This window comes from Ovis canadensis, chromosome 13 (assembly GCF_042477335.2).
Source record: "Ovis canadensis isolate MfBH-ARS-UI-01 breed Bighorn chromosome 13, ARS-UI_OviCan_v2, whole genome shotgun sequence".
Lineage (NCBI taxonomy): Eukaryota > Metazoa > Chordata > Mammalia > Artiodactyla > Bovidae > Ovis > Ovis canadensis.
The window spans coordinates 61,130,209-61,151,313 of NC_091257.1; the positions used below are offsets into that span (position 1 = coordinate 61,130,209).

Here is a 21,105-nt window from a genome sequence, read left to right on the forward strand (position 1 = left end):
TTAGCATCCTGTTCCCTAAAAGGTTTGGAAAGTGGAAATTTTTAGGAAACAAAAATTTAGTGTTCACAATGTAAATGCTTTTTTTATTATTATGAAAGTGTTTAAACACTACAAAGCATTAAGCGGAAACTAACCCAATTCCAATCCTAACACTGTCACCTATCATTATTTTGTAATATCAAAGAAGCTTTTGAATGAAAAGCCAAGCATAATTGCCTTTTAAACCACCAATATTACCAGCTTTTAAGCACAAGAAATAAACGTGTTCACCAAAAATCAGTAAAGAGTTTCTTTAAAACAAAAAGTGATCCAGGCTAATTACAAAAGAAATTAAAAACTGATAGCTGTTAGGAAATTGTAGGTTTCCCTCACGATGATTCTCCATGTTGAAAATGCTAGAAAATGAATAGACAGTTGGTAACAGTGAGCATTTTCTGAGGAGCTGCTATGCATGAATAAGTTTATTTATTCCACACACACATGCACAGGCACACACATGTACACACACACACACACACACGACACACACAAAGTGAGAACCATGTGAAAGTGGTCTCTCTTACAAAATGAAGTTACATTACAGGAGATGCCCTGGAGTTTGCGGATCATGCATTCTCCTCCACTGATGTTTGTTTGGTTAATAAAACACAGGTTGAGGGGGTGCCCGTGGTCATCAGAGGCTTGTCCCATCTCAAGTGGCTTTTCTACAAGGCTTCCTGTGAAACAGTTTTCTTTTTAAACATGATTACACATCTTACTGAATCTCCTATTATGAATGATGTGGGCGAGGAACTTCTCTGCAGATGGTATTTCCATCTTCTCTCTTCTTCTCCTGGAAACTTGCCTCCCCCGGCCCCTCATCAGTGAGAGGGGCAGCTGCTCTGACACTAACTCACGGTACTGGGGAGACGTCGAGACAGCAGCCGGGCACAGCCAGTCAGGGCCTCCCCTACTGGTGACTGTCCTGTAAACTCGGTGGCAAGACTTGGGCTCCACGTCTGTGATGCAGGCGCAGTTGTACAAGGCGGTTGTAAGAATGTGAAACGACCCAGACGCGGCTGGTGATCCGAGTGTTTAATCCACCTCCCTGGATGCACTGTTTTTGCCTTTCCCTCTTCCCCTCAAATCATTTAAAAATCCATCACACATATGGCCTCCAGTCAGGCTCATTAAGCAATAAGAATAGGTCGTTTTAACGCCCTGCATTACCCGCTACGCCAAACATTCTACGCCAAACACGTGAGATGCATCTGTCTTAATTTGACTCACACTCCTGAATTTGACTCAGTTCAGGAACAGTTGTGATGGTGGTGACCTTGGTTCTCTTCTCCGACACTCCCCTTCCTCTCTCACAGCTTCTTCCCTTATTCTCTCTTCATTTCCCTCCCTCTTGGATTATGATAACTGCCTTTCTCAGAGCTTACATCAGGGTTTTTTTAATTTTGCGTATGTATTGTATTTGCTTTCGGCTGTGCTGCGTCTTCATCACTGCAAGGGCTTCTCTCCAGGTGTGACCAGCGGGGGCCACTCTCACGTGGGGCACAAGCTTCTCCTTGTGGCAGCTGCTGTTGCTGCAGAGCCCGGGCTCAAGGGTGTGTGGACTTCAGCTGTTGCAGTGCTTGGGCTCAGGTTCAGTAGTTGCGGCATAAGGGCTTAGTTGCCCAGCAGTACATAGAATCTTCCCAGATCAGTAATCAAACCCGTGTCTCCTGCACTGGCAGGCGGATTCTTTACCGCTGAGCCACCAGGGAAGCCCTTACCTCGGGGTTTAAATGATAACTTGAATTCATTAGGGACCAGATGGAAAATGAAAGACTATTGTTTTAAAACTTGGACTGAGTTAGAAAGCAAAGGGCCTTTTTCGTGCGTCTATCAGCCAGCTTCATCCATACCTGGGATCACCTTTAAAATGGGATGTTCGTTTAACCGTTTATTCATTCTTCAAGAATGGAGGGTCCCCTGCTGTGCTAGGCTCTGGTATACAAGGTGAGCCTGACATCTGCCTCACCCTTGGGGGTCCATGCAGTCAGCCCAGCCCCTCCTGCCCCAGGACAACTGACTCAGGAAGGATGATAATCAATAAAAGAGGAAGACAAAAGAGAAGACAATCCATGGGACCTTTCGCTTCCCTTCTGAGTAAATATTTCTTAAACCTACACCACGAGCCAGACAGCAAGGTTTGCTGTCAGACAGAGGAGACAGACTGCAATCTCAACCTCCATTAGAGACTTGGGACTTCGTGATTTAGGACTTTCTGTTTGGAAAAGTAAGTCAGCACTCTAGATCAAAATGCACTAAGGAAAAAACGTCCTTAGCAAAAGTGCAAACGTAAAGATCAGAGTAATCAGCTAAGACTTCGTAAAAAAGTATGACCAACCATATTTCGTAAAATTTGGAGAATTAGGGAGCTTTGTTCTTACCTCTGTTGACTGTTTCTGTGAGAAGCTGGAGAGGCTGACTGTGTTCAGTACGTTTATGCAAGTTAATTAAGCAAAGTCAGTTTTTGTATTCTCCAGCAATTTGAGTAGGTCATAATGTACATAAGTCAATCTAATGGTTTTTTCTCTCTTCCCAAGCTTTAATTCATTCATTCAGTTAATAGCTAAGCATCCCCCAGAGGCGTCAGGTGTTACACTGAGGGCCTATAGAAACAAAGTAATGTAGTCCTAAAATCTACAGGATCCTGAGAAAAAAACTTTAATGAAATAGCCATGCCAATAAAGCCCTCACTGAGGGCTCCTGTGCCCAGAGACTGGCTATCCGTGCAGTGACCCGTGTGCCATGTGGCTTCTGACCTGGAAGCCTGAATACCACCATCTACTAATCCGCAGGCTTCTCTGCACGTCAGACCTCAACTCCCATTCTCTGTATTAGTTTGGCTTTGTCACTTTTTATCAGGTATAAAATATAAGCACAGCCTCTGACGAACACAGCACAGCTCACAGGACCAGCCCAAGCAGAGGGAGGAGCTTGGAGCTCATCCGGCCTCTCCAACCACGCTGCCCCACGGAGCTCACCACACCACACGGCCCACATTGAACCCTCCTCTCCTTCCTCTCTGAACGTCTTACTCGGCGACAGATGTGCAGTTGGGAGGCTCTGATTCTGGCTGAGTCAGAGTTTGTGAGTCTGTTCCAGCCCGTGCGCTACATGCCACGGGCATCATGTCGGTCAGGTTGTACATCAACCTGCTGAACAAACAGAGAAAGACAAGGAGGGGGTGGACGGGGCCCCCAGTCCAGAGCAGGGCCAGCTCTCAGGGGGCAGCCCAGGAGACCTCAGGAGAGGAGCAAAGGAAGGACCTCTGCCTTAGACACTCCAGTCATCCTTGATGAGACCCCAAGGAGCCTGAATGTAGTATCCACTGCACTGCAGTCCTCTACGGAGGCCTGTTGAATGGGGACAGGACAGCAAAGTGCAGAGCAACCTTGGGGACGCTGACCAGCAGTCCGTTAGGTACAACGTGTCAGCACACTTCCTGCCTTGTTAAAAGACAGAAATTCAAATTAGTTCAACTCAAGCAATGTTTGTTGAGCATCTGTTGTGTTCCAGGGCAAAGCATAGTCTCTTGGAAGATTAAAACTTACTCAGGGAGACAGAAATTTAAACAAATGAATGCCATTTAGCATCATATGTCCTGCAGAGCAGGTGGGGAATGAGGTGTGGTGAGGACAGAAGATGAGGTGCCGTGGCCAGATGACACCATCACGAAATCAAACGAGGCAACACAATGAAATCTCACTTCCTGTTCCTGCAAATCAAGACAAATTATACAACCATGGTCTGTGTTTCCTTGGACCAGAAAGACTTGGATATCAAGGAGCACAACAGAGGTCGCATTCTCTTTGAATTCTTACCACCTTGTTCTATTGTTTTTCCAGCCAGTAATGCAAGTTAGCATGCGAGCACTTGTGAGCACACACACACACATACACATGCACATATGTACATACACACACACCAGGACATGAGGAGAAATAGACTCATTCCCCTGATACAGTGATACACAAACACGCACACATGCACACACACATACACACACACACACCAGAACATGAGGAGAAATAGACTCATTCCTCTGATACAGTGATACACACACACGCACACGCACACGCACACGCACACACACACACACACACACACACACACACCAGGACATTCTCCTGCTACAGTGACGAGCTTTTTTTTCTTGCAGCTGCTAAATGCCTTTGGAGAAGTGAGGCTGAAATTTCAGCTTCAAAAATATCACAGTTGATGTTACTTAGAACAGCTGGTGGTTTCCACCGCTCGCTCCCTGGTGGCCACTGTTCCAATTTGTGGCTAGCCTTGTCTTCAGACATCTCGGGGCAACCAGAATACGACAGGATGACAGATCGTCCTCTCAATGGATACTGACAAACAAATTAGTGCAAAGATGCTTTTCGTAGCCGACCAGATGTGTTGAGTTCTATCATATGGAACAAGCAATGAGAAACTGTCCAGGCCCATCTGTGCCTTCTATTCTTTATTTATCTCCTCCCTCTCTCTCTTTCTCTTTTCTGTCTCCCGGTGCACTGTTATGAGACACAAAGTGCTGAGTTTACGTGTGCACTGAATGGACAATTTGGGAAGCTGGCCTCACAGCTATGGCTGAAACTTTCCTAGGAGATGATCCAGGGAAATTAGGCCAACCAGTGATCAAGCTCTCCAGGGACACATGAAAGTCATTTGTGACCTCCCCCCCGGTTCCCGCCACCACCATGAGAATATGAAGTTTTATCACAAGGCCATACACTCCAGGAAGAGGCTGCAGAGTAAGCAATCTGCCTCCGTGAGATTTGGAACCACGGCTCCAACATAGACCCACCTGGGATGCACAGCATGTACTCTTGTCCATGGACAGAGTGTCCACTAGACTAGTGGGCGATAACCCTGGACTCCGCTTACTCCTAAGTCCCATGAAAACATTTTAATATTCTCCTGCGTTTCTCAGTGACAATCAGTCAACAGTCTTTGAGGCCCGACTGTGTATCTAGAACCCACTGGTATGAAGACGTGTGTGAAAGAGGAATTGATGCCCCACCTCCAGAAAAGCTGAGTGTCCCCTTGTGGATGGGGAACACTGTGAAAGCCCGGCTGGTGCACAGCATCCTCTGATGAGGCTGGTGAGGCTTGAGACCATGAGTGTTTCAGGAGAGAGGAGGACGGGGAGGTTTCTAGGAGCTCATGCAGGTCCTAGAGAGGACCCAGGAATAGAGCTCAGCCTTGAGGAGTGAGTGGGACTCAGAGGAGTGGGAGAAAGTAAGCAGCAGCAACTTCAGGTGGGAAGGCGAAGAGCGGCGTGAGCAGTAGCCCGAGGCCAGGAGGCTCCTATGTCCCAGGGCCTCTAGCTTGAGGGAGGAGGCAGGGGTGTGGCTCGAGAGGTGGGCTGCAGCCAGGGTGGAGACCTGCCGGGGGTGGGGGGCCAGGATGCTGGGCGGAGAAGGGGCTGGTCCAGGCACCATCACTGGCTGTGCAAGTTGGCAGCCCATGCCCCGGGCTCTGCAGGACAAGTAGACAGCCTCGTTCTACCCGTGGCTCCGGATGGTCAAGCTGTGGGGCTCGTCACCGACAGAGACCAGGAGGGTGGGTGTCGTTGTCCTGCTCCAAGGGGCCACTTCTCTTCACTCATCACAGGACCCCTGCGGGGATGAGTGAGTTCACTGCTGCACCCCCAGGGTGTAGAATCACGTCTGGCCTGAAGTTGTCAATGAATATTTTTTTCAATACATGAATAAGATTCTGTAGTCAAAGGACCCTTGTGAGGATTGTTCCAACCCCACATAACCCCTGAGGCCCCCAGACTCCCACAGCTTTTAGAAATAGCCAACTTTTACCCAGAAAAATCCATTGGCTTGCTTGACGTCATGGGGTAACAACCCTGAAGTTAAAACTGGGTCACTTGAGTGCCATTATTTTAGTTATGTTGAGCATAGCTGGAGTTCAGATCCCTAAGTCCTAGCAGGCCCCCTGGCCTGGAAACCAGCACCCCGCGCAAATCCTCACAGGAGGCAAGGACTGCAGAACCCATGGGCACAGGCATGTGCTGTTCTTGACCGTGAGGCTGGTTGGTCTGTTCAAGCTGCTATAACAAAGGGCCCAGCAGGGGTCCTTCCCCACAGCTCTGGCGGCCGTGGATCCAAGATCAAAGCACCACTGTGGCTGGTGAAGTCCCTCCTCCTGGTTCACAGACTGCATCTTCTCGCTGGGTCCTCACATGCAGGAAGGGCAGGGGCTCTCAGGATCTCGTTACAAAGACACAGATCCCATCCTAGGGGTTCCACCTTCACAACCTCATCACCTCCCATGAGATGAGGCCCCCCTCCTGACACCACCACACTGGGAGTCAGGTTTCCACATATGAATTTGAGGACTCAGGCACTCTGTCTGCAGCAAAATCTGACTCCACCTGAGTGCAGAAGGTTCTTTTTGTCTGGATTAGATCAAAGCAGGTCCCAAGTGGTATCTGAACCCATTCTTTCTCCACCCTAATGACCTGGCCATCATCATTGCCCTTGACTTTTTTTATTGAAGCGTAAGTTGATTTACAATGTTGTGTTCGCTTCTGCTGGACAGCAAGTGGCTCAGTTACACATATGTGTAACCTTCTTCATAGTCTTCTCCATTGTGGTGCATCACAGGAGACTCGGTGTGGTTCCCTGTGCGTAAGACCTTACAGTTTATGGGCTCTACATCTAATAATTTGCATCTGCTAATTCCAAACTCTCCATCCTAAGGGGGACTGGGGAACCTCAAATCTGTTCTCTATGTCTGAGTCTGTTTCTGATTCATAAATATGTTCGTGTCATATTTTAGATTCCACATATAAGATATGTCATATGGTATTTCTGTTTGATTTACTTCACTCAGTATGACAATCTCTAGGTCCATCCACATTGCTGCAAGTGGCATTATTTCATTCTTTTTTATGGCTGAGTAATATTTCATTATATATATATATATATATATATATATATATATATATATATATGCACCATATCTTTATCCATTTATCCATCTGTCAGTGTGTGTTTAGGTTGCTTCCATATCTTGGCTTTTGTAAACAGTGCTGCAGTGAACATAGGGGTGCCTGTGCCTTATTGAATTAGAGTTTTCTCCAGATGTATGTCCAAGAAAGTTACTGCTGATAGTAATTGTCATTTTAGTTTTCTGAGGAACCTCCATACTCTTTTCCATAGCGTCTGCACCAATTTACATTCCCACCAACAGTGTAGGAGGATCGCCTTTTCCCCACACCCTCTCCAGCATTTATTGTTGGTAGACTTGTTGATGAAGGCCATTCTGAGCAGTGTGAGGTGGGACCTCATTGTGGTTTTGACTTGCGTTTCTCTAACAGTGAGTGACACTGAACTTCTATCTGTGTGTTTGTTGTCATTGGCCGTGACTCTTGCTAGCGCTTTGACTGGAGGTGGAAGGTGTGGGGCCTTGAGTGGTTCCCCTGCACAGAGGGAGGGGGGATGCAGAACACAGCAGAGCGGAGAGCAAGGACCCGGGGACTCAGATGCCAAGACTGCCCTCTCGGTCTCCTCTGCACTGACCCACTCAGGGTAGACGGGCAATGCAGGCTCCCGGGGAGGAAGGGAGGAAGGCTCAACACCCATGCCTCGGGACCGTGTTCTGGTTTGTCCTGGGCGTGAGCCACAGTCCTGGACGTGGTCCTCTGCCCTTTGCAGCCAGGGTCCCGAGTCCGAGGACACTGCCCTCCCCTCTCGCTGCTCTGGGTCCTCTGCCTTTTCAGTTGATCCTCTTTCTGGATGATGACCGCCTGCCATCAGCCACTGGGGGTTTTATTCTTCATTGTAAAAAGATGTAACCCAGAGGCCAGCTTCTGTTTTGTAGATAGAGTCGGGAGATCAGCCTGAACTCTAAATCATATAAACCTCTTATGATGAAATCCCCTCGAATGTCAACGTGCAGTCTTGATAATTAGATAAATATGCCCGCACTGGTTACCAGCTAGTGACGGATCTAATTATGTTATTTCCCGTGACTGCACTGGTCTGACACTACCTCATCAAACATCTGTCTCTGCCACTTCTCGTCAGCCTTACACAGAGCTGTCGATGTAAAAACACTTATAAAAGTAACTGCTCAAACAGGAACATCTCCAGTCAGGACTCATGAAACAGAGAAATGGCACAAGTTGTGTGCACCAGGCTAGAGCTGCAGAAGGGGTTTCCTGCTGACGAGCAGGGTGCAAGGCTTTTAAATATTATCATTCACATTTCATTATATAGCAAATGCTCCTGCCTAATTGCTAAATGTTTTCTCTTGTGCTTAAATTCCATGCCACAGATTATTTTAAAATTGACTTTACAATATTTATTTTACTTATCTTCTCAAGCCAGACCAGGCTTAGCCCATAGATTTTGTGAATTATTAATTTTTAAAAGCAATTTGTGCTACATTTTACTCTTGGATAATGTCCAGAGAGACACTGATTTCTGGCCCACAACCTAGAGAACTGAATCACTTTGATGCATCTTTAATCTGAAGAGGCTTAAAGAGAGCACAGCAATGTTGTGCAAAAGCTAACGAGTGCATACTTGACATGTAGATCCAGCGATGAGAGAGGAGACTCCTGCTTCGGCAGGTCGTCTGAGAGGGAGCCTTGGACGTGGACCTCACCAGTTATCTGACAAAAACTGCTTGGAGGGGCTATACAGAAGTTAACAAAACCGTGGTGTGCACAGCACCATTGCACACCATGACCCAACCTCCAGACTCCCTGTTCCCTTCAAGGGGTGGCTCCTGGCTCCCCTAGAACCCAGCCCACTTTGGGAGCCCAGATAGACCTCCTACACTGATTTTCTCTTCACTGCTTAAGTATATTATAGTGAGGGTCCATCTCCATTCACCAGATTCTATCGATGCATTTAAATCATATACAAAATCAAGAGTCGCTTCCCAGACACAGTAGCCAAATGTGTCGCCTTGCATTTTTGTGTGTATGCAACCCCCTGCTTCCTCCTTGTTTTTCTTAAAACCAGTGCTGTCCTCATACCCATCCCCTTAACCCTATTTGCCCCAAATCCAGTGTTAAGGGAGAATCTGTTTCTTCCAGGGCTATGTCGTTACACTTACAAAAGGAGTATAGGACATACATCAACTCAGTCAAGCAAATAACTTTTCCTAGTCTAGTTTTATCCTTTCCTGAAACTGAATCACTATTTTTAATGTTAATAAACAGCTAATCCACTCAATTGAAGCAGCTTTTTTACACAAAACCAATTTGATGAAATGGTTAAGGAAAACCGAACCAAACAATCATTTTGTGATATAGCAGCCTCGCGCACAGAAAGAGTGCTTTCATTCTCAGTTGGTGTCTCCACATTCCCAACTGTACTCTCCAGCTCTGACGAGGTGAGGTGTCTGCCCATCTTTCATCCCCACACTCTCCATGTATGGGCCCTTCCATCCATAATTCTGCCCACCTACCATCCACTCATCCTCCAGGCCCAGAGTCCTTGGCCCCAGGGCCTGCCGCCCTCCTGCAGGCTCTGGTCCCGCTGTCTGTGGGGTGGGTCCCAAGTGAGGAGAAGTGGGACAGGCTTGGGGGGGAAAGGGACTATCAGCGTCCCCAAGAGGCCTGCCCTTGGATGCGGTTGCCATGGTGATGCTCATGATAACTCATGGGAAGCTGCTCCTTCTGTAGCAAGGGGAGAAAATGAGGGCGCAGAGGGTGACCAGCTCCCAGGGGATGAGGCGGGGCATGGCTCCACAGTGGGATCAAGAGCTATGCCCACATCTCCTGGGGACCAGTGGACCTGCCCAGAGCTAGAGCTGGGCGCACTAACACTGCCCCACACCAGAGCCTCCAGACCCTTCCAGGATGCGTACACAGGTCACCACCATTGGGTCTGCCTACATTCACTCGGGTAGCAGCCCTTCTGGGGTCTTTGTGCATGGGCTCAGAAGTACATTCTACTGTTTTGGACGGTTTTGAATTTATAGATGAAATAGTTCTAAAGAAAAAAGAACAATTTTGAAGCAGCAGCAGAGTCCCAAACCCACAGAGCTAAACTCAAGTTGGCTTAGATTTGCACACAGATATTTTACATTCATTTGTTCAGCAAACTCTCCTTCCAGCAAATGTTTCCCATCTCCCTTCTCAACACACTTGCGTGGTCCAGGCGGCAGCGGACAAGCCCAGCTCTTGAGGATGTTTTGCAGTTTTGCTTGAAGGCCCGAGGGCTGCCCTAGGCCTGACCCCCATGGAGGGACCACCCCCCCCCCCCCCGCCCCAGGTATCCCAGCTCACAGGAGGCACTGGGCTCGCTGAGAGAAGGGCGCTCGACCGGGCACCTGCATCTCAATTGTTGCCTTCACCCCAAACACCTGCATGGAGTCCTTGACAATTTCTCAGAAACAAGAGTCCTCCTCAAAATTCCTGGTAACTCAACCAGGACAAAGTAGAAACAAAGGTGTCAGCCCTGTTGAAGGCTCTACTTCTGTCGTGTTTCTAAGTCAGTTCCAAGAAAAAATTGTTCTAAACAGGAGTTTTAGAGAATTTACGTAGAGAAACAGCACTAGCAGCAATGAAGCAACAGACTTGGCTCTTCTGCTTTTCTGAAGGCAAGTCCCAGGTGGTACTGAGCCCATCTTTTCTCCACCCAGGGTCCCACCCTGGTGACCTGGTCCCCATCACTGGCCATGACTTTTTTATTGAAACATTGTTGACTTACAATGTTGTGTTTCTGACAAAGCAGAAAAACAATAGCTGTTGCTGCAGAATTGATTCTGTTGAGCATACAGGTGACACTTGCTATATGCAGGCACTTTCACAGCCCTGGGAACAGCCCTTGCATTTCCCCAGAACTCACAATTCACAGGGTCTGTGGGCTGAGGACTCTGCAGACATGGTTGCTCTGCAGAAGCCGTGAGTCAGAGCCTGAGTGTGAGTGTGAGCAAATCATGTAATCCTTCCTTGCCTCGGTTTTCTTATTGATGAGAAGGAGGCAATACTAGCAGCTAACGACTGCCCCGAGTGTTAGTTGAGGTGATACAGAAAATTGATGTTTTACTCCTTCTTGAGACATAGTCGATACCAGTAACACCCAAATAAGCAGCATCAAGCCTGTTACAGACCCTGGGCCGGGTAGGAGGTCGGGGGCTGTCCTCAATCAACTGGTGCTGTACCCAGGGTCTCTGAGGACCTGCCGGGAGCAGGTAGGAGGGCTCCCCGGGGATGGAGGAGGCAGGTCAGGGGCTCTGCAGCCCCACTCAGCTTTAATGCCAGGACTTGTATGTAGGAAGCTTCCACCTGAGATTTAGCTTAATGTGGGCAAAAAGAGAGGTAGGGTTCAGCAAGTTCTTGAACAATTTTAATGAGAAGAACCAGTAGAAAAGATCTGCTCCAGGGCTTAATCTACTGCTTCCTTGGGGATGAGAGAGATGGTCCTAATATATTTCTTTCCAGCTCAGATTTGGGGATTTCAGAACCACTGTCCATCACTTAGTCTCTGGGGGTCTGGTCAGCATCCTTTAGGTCCATGGATTTTCCTGAATCCGCCAAGTCTGTCTCGGCAAGTGGGGCAGACACCAGGACCTGGGCGGCTCACAACTCTCAATGCTGCCCCCAAGGCCCACACTGCAGCAGCTAGAGAGCGGATCACTGAGTCCTGAGATGACATGTTCTCACCAGGCGCACGGGTGACCAGAGTGGCGTCGTGCATATCAGTGCCCTGGCCTGGCTCTGTCCTTGCCACTCTGATGCATGCCAGCAGTGCAGTGACAGCCCGTGGGGGCAGGGGGTGGCTCTGTCTTTGTGGCATTATTGGTCATCTCGAGACTCAAGGGCAGGCTGTCAGCTTGCTGCCTGGGGACCAGACACACAGACCATTATCACTCCCGAGCATGTCACAGAAGAAGGGCCCACACACTCAGAGACATGTCCCCAGAAGCTGGCCGGCCTCAAGGAAGCTCCTTGGTCAGGCACCCAGCACGAAAACTCTCAGGTCCCAGACACAGTGACCATGAGCTACAGTGTCCACATAGCCATGATCCAGGGGTGTCCTTGAACTGGCTTGCTTCAAAGAAAGGGTTTGCCTCCTGTTTGTCCTCGTGTTGAAACAATATGCTTACATTTTGTTTAAATGCAACCTAGGAGGTTGTCATAAGGAAGGTACAGAGAAGCAGGCGCCGGTCAGCAGGATGGCACCTCATCTGGGGTGCCCCCAGCCTCTGAGCTCCAGAAGGGGCATGGTGCCCAGTTCTCTCTGAGCCCCAAGGGCAACCAGACCCCAGACACACAGGCAGCTGGGGCTGTGACACTGCCCCTCGCTCGTCTCCAACCAGCACCACTGGGACGGGAGCTCCACAGGAGCCAAGGAGCCGAGGAGGAGGTGCGGGCCTGAGGCCAGCGCTGCTGACGCTCCACGCGTGACACATGGAGCCCTGGGAGGGCCTGGGTCTCAGCACAGAGTAACACGGGCTCTCCTGCCAGCAGGAGCCATGAGAGGTGTTTGTCGGCAAGGCTAGTGCCTGATGAGGCAACCATGGAAACCCTCGATTCTGCAGTTCTTATAAGAGCCCCCACATAGAGAAGCTTCTGACTGAAAAAGCAGTGGTTCGAATCCATGCCCCATCCCTGTGTTTGAGTGTCACTCCAGCTCCCAACAGCCCACCCCAAACGGTTACTCTGTATCGTGGGGCTTGACTCCAAATACACGGAAACAGGTCTTCAGGCAAATTAAAAACATGCATTTGCCACATCTTACTACCAAACTGAGCCGAATGCAAAATAAGAGCATTAAAATGAACCTCACAGGGATGGGGGACTCGCACTGTGTCCCAGTCTCCGGCCGTTGTAACACCTGGTACGTCTCCCCCAGACAGACGAGCACGCAGCCGCCAATAACTCAGGGTGTTTTATCACTGTGTGTCCGCAGGCCAGGCATCAGATGGGAAGACACTCTTGAAACAGAATTAAATAGTTTTAGATCTAATTTTACCAGCCTGAACCAGGTTGCAGATTGATTTTCATGGCATCTAATAGAGAACACACACGTGGCCCATCTTATAGAAAATCCATCTACCACACTGCTTTCCACCCAGTCTGCTGCTCACTAGAAGTAATAAGAAACTAATATTTCACAAGCAGTGTGTCGTTCTGTAAATGGCCTCATGCTCCAAAGGAGCCAGGAGCCGCCCATCAGGCAGCCCAGGCCCCTAGGCCTTGTCAGTGCCGGAGCCGCCCCATCCAGACCCTGCCCGAGAGCGCCCAGAGGCGTGTGCCCACAGCCCATCTGCCCCAACACTCGCCCCCTTTTCCGCTCGTGTCTCCTATTCCCGTGTTCAGGCCTGCCCCCAAATCTGGGCAGTGCTGGGCCGTGCCACACAACAGACGTGGTAATCTCGCTGGATGACCTCTGCCTCCTCCATCACCAAAGTGACGTCTACACTGGCCCGTGTGCTGGTCACAACAGAGCGTCAGGAGGAGAACGCGGACTCCACACAGGCCTGATCCCAGTGTGAATACACACCTCAGACTCTACACAAGCCTGGGTGCAGTGCGAACACACACCTTTAGACGAGGATTTCTTTTTTTAATTTAGATGCACTTTCTTGCCAAGAGTCCCTGTCAGTCACTTGTCAGTCCTCTGAGTCCACTGTTCGTGTGAAGTGCAGAGCAAGATCTCGGAGGAGCTGGTGTGGTATCAGGTGCCCCTCCCCCACTTCCCAAAATAATGCAGGTGTAGTTGGACCTGATGAAAATGTGGGGGGCAAGCGAGTACGGGGACACTGGGGACCCATGTCCGGGCCTCAGACTGTCTTGGATGAGCTTCCTGTCTTGCCCTTCTTCTCCCCCTACCCCCTCTCCCCTTCCCCCTTTTTTCCTTCCCCCCACTCACCATCCAGAACTTTTATGTTTGCTGCCCTCGGGCCCCCTGGGCCCCCAGTTCAGAACCAAGGCTCCAGGCCCACAGTGAGGGGGGTCCACCCAGACCTAGATGCCAAGTTCCAGAACTGCCTAGAGCCTCTGCACAGGGGCCCTCAGCCGGCCTAGCCCCCACCCCTCTAACCCAGGCCAGACTCACCTTTCAGCACAAGAACGCTTGGCTCTGGGGCCTACCCTAAAGGGTAGGCACTGTCATTAGTGGTCAGGTCACCTCCAGTGAGATGCTGTTTCCCCCACCTCTTGGGCCCCCTGGACAGGACAGGCTCCTCACACTGTTCCTTCTTGGCATCAGTATTGATTCTGGGAGCAACTAACTCGCATTCAATAAAGATCTGCTGAGTGAATATGTTAGTGTGCCCAGTGGCTGGAGGTCAGGTGTGGGCAGGCCCGTCCTCCCGAGGCCTCTGCCCTGGACACGTGGACACCGCCTTCTCCCTGTGTCCTCATGCAGCCGTTCTTCCATGAGCGTCTGTCCTCATCTCCTCGTCCCGGTCACAGGGGATCACGACCCACCCTCGCGGCCTCACTGTACCTTCATCACCTCTTACAGGCCCAGCTCCCAGTGTGGTCACATTCTGAGTCCTGGGGGTCAGGACTCACATGAATTTGGGGAGGACACCGTTCAGCCAATACAGTGAATGAGGAACAGACAGGCTGGCTGCCAGTTTCAAGACCAAGCTCATGATCTTATCCTCTGGGCATTACCAGCTGAGCCTGGCTGGTGAGAAGCAGACCCTCTCGTGTCACAGGCCCAGAATCTTTCTCTGCCTGAACTCCCAGCTCAGAGATGGCAGCTTGAACAGTCTCTTAAAATTCATGTTCCTGAAAATCAGCAAGAGACGTCTTGCCTCCCCCCCACTGCCTGCATGGAGGTTAATTGTTCTCTGGCTTCCCGGGCAGCCCGCCTGCTCAGGCTTGTCCTCGTCTCTGTTTGGATGGAAGCATCAGTTTGCGACACACCTGTGCTGGGGGAGCAGCCATGGCAGGAAGGAAAGTGGGTCAGGCCTGGGGGCCGTCTGTCAGAGCAAGTCTGGGGAAGAGGAAACACAAGGAGGGAGCACAGAAAGAGCTGGGTTTATAGCCCGAAGGTGCTGACCACGCTCTGACGCTTCCAGCTGTCACCGAGCTGTGCGGACGTGGCCGCGTGTGGCCCATGGACGCCAAGGACAGAGCAGAAACCTCACTCCAAATGGCTGAAATAGGGCAGGACCAAGTGCTGAACTGATCTCATTTTTTAAAATAGCCTGTGAACTATTTAGTGCTTCTCAGGAGGCAGAGGAAAAGATCAAATCAACAGGCATTTTAGCAATTATGGTTTTTAGCAAAAACAAAAAGTAACATGTTTGTTCCAGCAAACATGTTCTTTCATATGGGTAGATTTTCCAAGTAACTGACATGGACTCCTGCCCCAAAGGGTTTTTCCTAAATTTTCATCTTAATTGGTAAAAATTGTTTCATAAACTGTTGATAAACAAAACAGTCTGTGAAAGCAAACACAGAGTTCACAACAGCATGGTCCAAACCCTTGGACCTTTGCACGACTCCTCAGTCCTCGTGAGTAAACTGAGGCTCCACGGCTGCAGGGCATGTGACAGGGCCTGACGCTCCTAACCATCCACTCACACGGGCTCGTTCTCCCTCTGTGTTCATGTGTCCGAGGACAGCCCCAAAGGGCCTTTTCTTTGGCCTTGTCTTCTTAAAGCCCTTTAAATGAATTTGAGCTTCCAAATCTACAAAGTAAGCAAAAGAGAAAGCGAAAACCCCAAGCCCTGACTAGGAGGCCTGACTGCACATACAGTTCACTTTAATATCTGTCACCTCGGGCTTCTCCTTCCTGGAGTAAATCATGCTGATGCTCGCTTCTCAGCGTTTAGTTTCTTGTCCAGTCACATTTTGTATCTTTTATTATTTTTAAATAATTGAGATATAATTTGCACACAAAGAAATGCACAGTGTGCAGGGGCAATGCACACCCGTGTAACACACGTCTCTGACTACACGTGGGAGGTTTCATGCTCCCAGAAAGACCCTCGCCCTTCCAGCCAGCCTCCCTGGCCCTAGTGTAACCTGTGTGTGACCTCTGCGTGACTCATTGCCAAGGGGAGCTGTGCCTTTTCTGGGATCACAAGGAACCTTGTCTTTTAAGCCTGGGTTTTTGCACAACATGATGTTCTAGAGATTCATCTGTGTCATAATGTATCTTAATCCTCAATCCTTGTTATTGTTGATCTCAGCCACAATAAGAATTTAAAACAGTCCATGTTCACATCCTTATGTTACCAGGCCCTTGGGATGCTTCCCAATGAGAGCTGCCTCGAGTAACATTTCTGCAAATGCTCTGGCTCAGGTTTCATCTTGAACGAATATATATGAATGGATGAATGCATTCTTGAAGGAATATATATTTCATTGATCTTGTGACCATTTTCATTATGATATAAGATAGAGATCAGAATTCACTTTTTTCCAAGATGGTGTATAGTTTTTCAGCACTTCTTGTTAAAATGACTTTCTTTCACCCCAACGAGAGACTCAGACTTTGTTGAAGGTCAGTTGATCACACAAGTATGATTCCATTTCTGAACCATCCACTTTGTTCCATTTTGTTCCATTTTTCTATCTTTATGTCATCACCAAATTGTATTTCTTCTTCATTATCAATATTCTCAACCAGCGTGATCTCGTGCATTTCCAGGAAGTGGCTTCTGTCCCACACGTGCTCTAAAAACACACGAAATCACTTCAACACGAGCCAAAGCCATTTATTTTGCAGTTGTTTGCACTGAGTAATAAGGTTTATAATACAAGTCTCCTGGATCATTCACTCCATGTAGCTCATTGAAAATGCCATTATACTAATGACCTGAACATCCCCCCAAATCACTCCTGGCTGGAGGCTGGCCTGCATGTTGTCCTCACAGGGGCCTCTCACACAGAACAACGTCCGGCTGGTTCACAGGGACGCCAGGCCTGAGCTGAGAGCCACAGACCCATCCGCAGGCAGGGATACCCAGCCGTTCAGCTGCTTTCCCAGGAGAAAGGCCCTCTCCTTCCTCTGACTCCCCAGTGAGAGGCTGGGAGCCCTGTTTCCCCGCTGCTCTCAGCGGACCCAAACCATCCAGAACTGAGAGGAACAAAAGCAAGGCCTCTATTTTCCATCAGTCTGCGACCTGCACGCAGCCGGGTTTTCAAATGGCTGTGAGAGACACAGAGACAGAAGCAGCTGGGCACTGGGGCTCTGCTCGCCGGGAACCTGCAGAAGCAGATGCCTCGACAGGCCTGTGTGCAGGAAACAATCACAAAGAAGCCACCAACAGCAAATCATTTGTCTTGGAATTTTTCTCAATAGAAAATGCAGTTCCTCACCCTTTTCCCTAATGACCTTCAAAAGACTCAGTCTGAGGGACTTCCCTAGCATCCAGTGGCTAGGACTCTGCGCTTTCACAGCACTTTGATCCCTGGTTGGGGAACTAAGATCCCACAAGCTGTGCACTGTGATAAAAAAAGAAGACTCTGTGTGTCCTTCTAGGAGTCGCTGTTTCCCACCCAGAGTACACGTGCTATCAGGGTAACTGCTTCTCCCTCCTGAAGCATCCCACGAGAGGTGGTACCCAGAGTCTGGTGAGCTGACTCAGCATCTCTGAGGCTTTCTCCCTGGCTTGTCTGCCTGGTTTCAGCCGGCCTGAAATCCAAACCCATCACACCTGAGGAGTGGACCAATGAAGGGCTAGCGTTACCAAAAAATCCACAGGATGTGCAGTTAAACCTGAATTGCGTTTTATTTTTTTAATTGTAGTAAAACATACAAAATAAAAAAGGTGCAGTATTACCCGTGCTCCAGCATGTAGCTCAGTGAGGTTAAGTACGTCTCTATGCTATGCAGCCACCACCACCTCCATGTCCAGCTTCCTCCTTTCCTCCAGCTGGGCTCTATCTTCACTCACTGACCAGCCCCGTTTCCCTCCTCCAGCCCCCAGGGGCCATCCTCCCCCATGTCTCAGTGATTTATACGTCTCTAGGGCCCTCACAGAAGTGGTCACGCTGCTCTTGTCCTTTTGTGTCTGGCTTCCTTGGTTAGCACCATGTCCCCAAGGTTCACCATGCTGTAGCCTGCGTCAGAATCGCCTTCCAGTTCAAGGATGAATAATGTTCCCTTGTGTGTACAGACCACATCCGTCCATCCATCCATCTACACTTGGGTTTCCTCCCCATTTGACTGTTGTGCGTCACACTGCTTTGAACATGGGTGTGCTGTATCTCTTTGAATCCCCCTGTTGATTCTTCTGGATCTACACCTGAGTGGAAATAGGGACTTCCCAGTGGCTGCACTGTTTTACACTCCCACCAGCGGTGCACTGCGTTCTGATTTCTACACATCCTCACCCACATGTATTATTTTCTTGGTTTTTTTAATAGCAGCCAGCCTAACATGTGTGAGAGGCTACCTCACCCTAGTTCTGATTTCCGTTTCCCTGATGATGTTGAATATCTGTTCATGTGCTTATTGGCCATTTGTGCATTTTCCTTGTAGAAATGTTTATTCAAGTCTTTTGCCTTAAATTTGCATTTCAGATAAATAATAATTTTTGTAGTGTGTATATGTCCCACACAATATTATAGAGATGTACACAGAAAAATATCTCTTATGTATCCAAAACTCAGTCTACACTAGATGTCTTGAATTTTTATTTGACAACTCTGGCCACCCTAGAAATGGAGGACTCTGATGGATGGAAAACCATCTCTAAGTATTTCATAGTTTGTCTAAGGTGAGCTCTGAAACGGCTTGGTGTGTTTTGTGGGTGTCTGGCTGGGAGCCCTGTTTATTAGAAAATTGTAATTTCATTTCAAAATGTTTCAGACTAAATCATTTGAGCTTCACACTCATTCTGGAATATTACTGGGCTCCTTTAATGAAATTATAACTCAAGAAGAGATTTCATTCCCACACAATTGGCACAGCCGCAAGGGTGGGAGCAGGGACTTCCCTGGCTGATTCCTCTTGTTCAGTAGAATGAAGAGGGAGCAACCTCCTGTATTTGAGTTATTTATTGTTCTCTGAGTGAGCATTATATTGTTGCCTGTCCCTGCTGGAAACAACAGCTGTTAACAGGCTCCTGAATGAATTTCAGCGTGAACTGCCCTGGCCTCTGGAAAGCCCAGCTAAAGAGAAAGCAGGCTCAGAACAGAAAGAGAAAAAGAACGTTCCAGGCCTGGGTCTGGAGTTGGCAGCACAGCTGAGGTTTCCACAGAAGATTGCGGAGCTGTGCCCGGAGCGGGGCTCTTGTCTGAGCACAGAGCAGGCACAAGGCAGCACCAGGCACGGAGGATGCAGAAAGTGTCCCTGACGGGGGCCCTGGAACCCCCAGCCAGCAGGAAGGGCAGGGGTGACCTTGCGGTGACCTCTGACACACAGAATGAGCAGCTGCATGCTTCCATCCATGGTTTCGTAAGAACATGTGGTTTCCTAAGGTCACGTGGAAAGTCAGGAACGCTGCAGCCCTGAGGGTCTGAGCAGAGGAGCTCTGGGGGCATCAGGGCTGAGTTCTCCTGTGGACTCACTTATGGTCAGGGTCAGGGTTCTGAAATAGGGAGTCTTCCTTTTGGTCCCTTCCTCGGTTATTCTCTTATTTCGGCCCTTGGCCTCTGTTTAGAGGGAATAGCTGAGCCTGTTGGTCCCAAGCGCCAACTCGTCCTGGGTTCAAGTTGCTCTCTGTGCTGCCCCCAGGGGAGTCTGCAGCCAAGACCACCTCTAGGGCTGCAAGCGAGGGCTCCTGAGCTCCTCTCAACACTCGATAACCGCTCCCACTTCAAGGGACCCTCCACGCCCTCAGCCCTGCTCCCTCCTCCTGTCCCGTCATCTTCTGCTCAAACACACATCGAGTATTTGTTACAGTTTTGAGAAGTCCTTTTTTTTTCATGCACTTCCAGTCCACAGAGCAAGGTCTCCACCTCCAGGGAGGAGGGTCGCAGCTCTGTTTGCAGGACACTTGTTTAGCTGAGACAGCTCTCAGTCTGCCTCACTTCTCTCTGAACTAACCTCAGTGTGCAGGTGAAGACTTCTGGTTTTGAGGGACATGGAGACGCCAAAAATAAGAAAATAAGAAAGATGGAGATCATAAAGTTTAATATTGAATGGAGAGGGGAATTTGATAAAATGCTGTCCGAAATTCAATAAAAGACTAAACCAAAATGAAGAGGCTAAAACCAAAATGAACTTTCAACTTCCCATGTCCAAATCCCCAGTAATGAGAATACGTGAAAGCACTGAGTTTTCCTGAGACTTGGTGTCAAAAGTGCATTTCCTGTTCTTTTCTTTCCAGACAAAGTGAGCATGTTGTCAGCCTTCATCGCTCCCTTCAAACGCCTGAACCCTGGGGCCACGCACGCAGAGGATGAGGACAACCTCAGTAAGCAGCTCCTTCCCCAGAGCCGGGGTCCCAGCCCCCCACCTGGGATCCCACCCCCACCCCAACAGTGGTAGGAAATCCAGGCAGTGACCATGTGACTGAGAACTCCAGGCATTGCAAGAAAAGATACTAGTTCTCTTGGACCATCTCCTCTCTTTTCTTTGCTTTTCCCTCCAAACCAAAAAGAGAAAGGAAAGTGAACATAGCTTCTTTGAACAATATGTCCAGTTATTTAACAAGGAAAAAGCTGGACGGGTGCCTGCTGCTGAAACTGCATTTGGCCTGTGAAACTGGAGAGACATCAGGGCGGGGTGGGGGGGGCAGGGGGGCTGCAGATCTGGACAGCACACCTGCCGAGGAGACCAGAGCGGATGGCCATGAGGGGAGGGAGTGTTGGGTGCATGTGTCGGGCAGGGCAACCCTCTTGCTTGAGGCAGGAAAGCGTGGAGGGTGAGATGGTCCACATAACCAGAACACGTCTTGCATTTCAGTGTTATCTGACAGGTGGCCACCTTTGCAGCCAGAGTCAGGCATGTGCGTGTGGGAGCAGGTGGCATGCTGATGGTCACTGAGGCTCTTGGGTGGATGACCAAGGAGCAATGGGTGTGCCTACGGGTTCATCGTGGGGGTCCCCAGGCCTGGTCTCGGAACTGGCACAGGGCCAGGCTTTCTTGGGGTGGAAGCACTCTAGCCCTCTTTTCTGGGGGTCCTGGAATTTCCAGGAAATTCATCGGGAACCCCAGCTCCTGAAATAAG

The 21,105-nt window shown here is 49.3% G+C and overlaps 1 protein-coding gene across 1 annotated transcript in view; it reads left to right on the forward strand.

Moving 5' to 3' along the window:
• Positions 1-21,105, forward strand: part of ADARB2 (adenosine deaminase RNA specific B2 (inactive)) — a 240,177-nt gene that overhangs the window by 148,951 nt on the left and 70,121 nt on the right. Inside the window, exon 2 of the mRNA XM_069547929.1 lies at positions 20,263-20,349. Coding sequence (XP_069404030.1) covers positions 20,263-20,349 — 87 coding nt within the window. The remainder of the gene's footprint in view (positions 1-20,262; positions 20,350-21,105) is intronic.